Below are 3,841 nucleotides of genomic sequence, written 5' to 3' on the forward strand. Positions count from 1 at the left end.
GGCACAAGAATCGTTGCACACAAATTCACACACTGACACACAACTAATACACACACGCACAAAATACCAGAACACTGCAATCGACTCTTGTTTGGTAGCCTCGGGGTCTCAGTGTGGTAAAGCGGTAATCCTATCAAACAACAGGTCGAAGTTTATTATCTGCTGCTCAATACCAGCCACAGGAATACCAGGGCATAGTGGGCCCCTCCAGATAGAATGAGAGAGAGAAAAAGGGAAACTTTTTGCCCTAGTTGGGACATCGGGTCAGTTTCTTTTGGTGCTGTTGTGAATGAAGGCACTGGGTAGTTGGCACAGTTCAACAGTTAAGATCTGTTAAGTCACTTGTGGATACGTTTGAGTTCACCTCTAGCTGGTGACATCTCGACTCACCTTACTACAGAATAAAGACATCTCAGAAGTAAGTTTTTTTTTTTTTTTTTCGTTCTCTAAAAGTCTGGTAGTTACCATAAAAAATTAATGAGTTGGGAACTCGACTGTCTATTAATTCAAACCTTATGCAATAAGTCTGTATTCAATTTCCTCTTAAGCTCGTAGCCATTTAAAAGCATTTAAAGGATGCAAAGGAAATGCTTGCGATTTTTCAAATACTCTGAGAGCCTGAAGCAAACTTGACTCACATTGAATTGCTTTCTTTGAATTGCTGTGGTTTAATGGTACTGTTTCTAAATGTATAATGGCTGTTCGTTAAACGAAAACAATGAGGCATCTGAGAGTGGTTTTGTTATGCATTAGCATGCAGGTTGGAGACTTTCAAAGCAGTTAGTCACAAATAAAGTTGATGAATTCATCACATTAGTAGGACATGGATAAGAATTAGTGTCTCCATTAAGTCAGTCTGATAATCGGCACGTCTGTCAGGAAAGTTAATGATTCTCATGAACTGCACTTTGTCTGTAGAAAGCAGGTGGTTTAATTGGCTTTAAAGAGAAATTACATGGGCGAGTAGAGCAAGGGCACTTTACACAGATGCTATAGGTAAAATACAAAAACAATAGGTAGTTTTGGTAACGCTTTAGTTTAGTGACCAGTTCTTACTATTAAGTAGTAGCATGCACTGAGTCAAAAGTCATAGTTAATAGTTAGTTTAGTAGTGAGAATTGATTCCCAAACTAAAATGTGACTGCAGTTTTTAGTATATGTATTACAAAGCATAGGTTGCCAGAAAACTATTAATCAATTACAATTAGGCTATCTCATATTCTTACACATTAACTGTAATTGTGTGATAGCTATTGTGTAATAGTTGTTGTATAGCTATGTTATAGCACCTTATTTCATTAGAAAAATTATACTATTTCTGTACTATAACATACAATACTAGACTACATTACTACATAGTTCTGACCAATTGTGTTTCTGCAGAAAAATAATGTTTAGCTTGGATTGATTTCACAGTAAAATTCTGAATGCATCATGTATTTATTTTTATTTTTTAAAGCCCATCTGAAGTATTGTGTTCACCCAAACCTTTCAAATCAGTAGCCCTGCACTCGACAGCTGAACAATACAGTACTGGACTGTGGTGGATTATTATCTGACTGTGGTTTGACGGTTGTTCCTGTGATGGGGAAGACTGGCCAGAGCACGGTGGACCTCAACTCACCCTCAGACGTGAGGCAGGCGGTCCCGTTTGAGGACCTGGATCACAACAGTGTTCCTGTAGAAGAGGAGAAGGAGAATAAAGTACCAGATAGAGGATCTTGGAAGGGGAAATTTGACTTTCTACTGTCCTGCGTTGGATACGCCATTGGGCTGGGAAATGTGTGGAGATTCCCTTATCTGTGTGGAAAGAATGGTGGAGGTGAGAGAAGACAGACAAAGCCATTACTGTTAGGCTGCTGAGAAGATGCCTGGTTGGATCAATATGCTTCCCATGTTTTTTTCATGAAGGACATTTTCCTGACAACATTTCTGCAATCAATCAATCAATCAATCAACCAACCAATCAACCAAACAACCAACCAACCAACCAACCAATCAATCAATCAATCAATCAGGTTTTTTAAATAGGTTTAGGGCTGTAGTTGGGGTTTAAACACCATTCTTGTCTGCCTTTGATTTTAGGTATAGTTAATCGTTAGTTTAGGTGTTGGATAGAATTAGGACGAATATTGTTCCAGATCCAAGAAAAATATGTTGATAGAGGAACATGTCCTTCTTGGTAAAATAGGCTGATGCCATGATCCAGAAACAGTTTGAGTGCGAATACCAGGAACTAAATGGACATGTGGAATTTACATTGTAGGCTTCTCTGCTGAAAGACCAGAGGTGCGTTTTCCAAAAGTAGTGTTGACCAACTATGGTTCTCTCATAATTCTGAACAAGTTCTGTCATTTGCAAAATAGTTCAATGATTCAGTGTTTTCCAAATTCAAGGTTCCAAGGAATATTGCGCATTTGCTTTAGTACCCCCCTGAGTATGATATGAGAGGGAAGCTGCCATTGAATCAAACATATAAAAATGAAACAAACAATGGAGAACAAGATCTGTAATTGTAGTAGTTGTAGTCATATTTGTTATTTACAGCAATAATCTGACATTAATTGAGTCTCAATCTGATTAATTAGCTGAATTGTCAGTGACTCTTATAAAACAGTTTATTTTTTCTTTTCAGTTTAAACTTTAGAAATATCCCAAATTAATCCAAGATTAATGTTTAAAGGCAAACATGTTGAAGATTAGCAGACAGGCTCTCGATTCATTAAGTGATAAGCTGTTTCCTCTCAAAAGCAGTCTGCTTAAAGTCAGACTTCCATGGGGGAAAAAAAACATAGTCTCCCCCCCAGTGTACCACAGCATGGCACGCTTTTTTTCTAACCTTGGAGACTCCTATTAAAGTGGCTCTGATGAGACTGTTCACATGTTTGATTCAAACTGCATAGAAGTCTGAAATCTAAAAACCTTAAGTACATTTTGTATTACATTGTTTTTAGGAGCTTTTCTCATCCCATACTTCACTACTCTGGTCTTTGCTGGTATCCCACTGTTTCTGCTGGAGACGGCATTAGGACAGTACACGTCAGTGGGGGGGCTGGGAGTATGGAAATTAATACCCATGATGAAAGGTAAGAAATATTCACATACACACTAGCTATTTGGGGACTTCTTAATGAGTACTACTGCCTCGCTGTAAGTTTTGCAACAGCATGAAATGGAATTATAGTCAATTTGTTTGTTTGAGCAGACTGTGTCATATACGTATAATAATAACAGCAAAAAATAACAGCATTGGTTGAAGTGTGTTCAACCAATGGCAGATAGGGGTTTGTGTTTGAAACTTTTGTAATCGTTATTTTTGCAGTTCTGCTTGGTGACTAACAGCACAGAAATGACACACTTCATCTTTAAACACAACTAAATGTAAATCAGTCATGACCACTCTCATACAGATTAGCATTTTAACAGATATGACAATGGTAATGCATTTGGTCTTTGTAGTCTAGATCACATACAGACTTGCTACTGCCAGTGATACACATACATGCATGACTAGGCATGCATAAATCCCATAGCGTATCTAGCCCTCTATGGGATATCGTCATTTATAAATGATGCTCGGAAATTTGCATTTAAATTACAATATTAATGTTCAACCAACAAAATTAGATTTTAGTGATGTCAAATGACATCCCCTTCAACCAGTAAAATTAAAATTTATTAGCCATGTGCTTCACATTTTTGGTAACTAAGTAGAAAGGAGACATTAGCACATGTTAGGTCACATGCTCTCAAGGCTGCACAGTGAGCTCATTTTAGACTAGAAAATACATATAAATTCAAGTTATAAAAAATATAATTGTACATCCAAATGTGTTTTCTA

At 37.3% G+C, this 3,841-nt stretch overlaps 1 protein-coding gene across 1 annotated transcript; it reads left to right on the forward strand.

Annotated features, from left to right (window-relative positions):
* Positions 1-277: 277 nt before the first annotated feature.
* LOC107726826 (sodium- and chloride-dependent GABA transporter 1-like) lies at positions 278-3,339 on the forward strand. Its single transcript, XM_016536526.1, has 4 exons — positions 278-418; positions 1,501-1,822; positions 2,955-3,086; positions 3,323-3,339. The coding sequence occupies exons 2-4, from the start codon at positions 1,585-1,587 to the stop codon at positions 3,337-3,339; spliced, it is 387 nt and encodes a 128-aa protein (XP_016392012.1). The 5' UTR covers positions 278-418; positions 1,501-1,584.
* The last annotated feature ends 502 nt before the right edge of the window (positions 3,340-3,841 follow it).

This window comes from Sinocyclocheilus rhinocerous, unplaced genomic scaffold (genome assembly GCF_001515625.1).
Source record: "Sinocyclocheilus rhinocerous isolate Xijiao unplaced genomic scaffold, SAMN03320098_v1.1 scaffold155, whole genome shotgun sequence".
NCBI classification, from domain to species: domain Eukaryota; kingdom Metazoa; phylum Chordata; class Actinopteri; order Cypriniformes; family Cyprinidae; genus Sinocyclocheilus; species Sinocyclocheilus rhinocerous.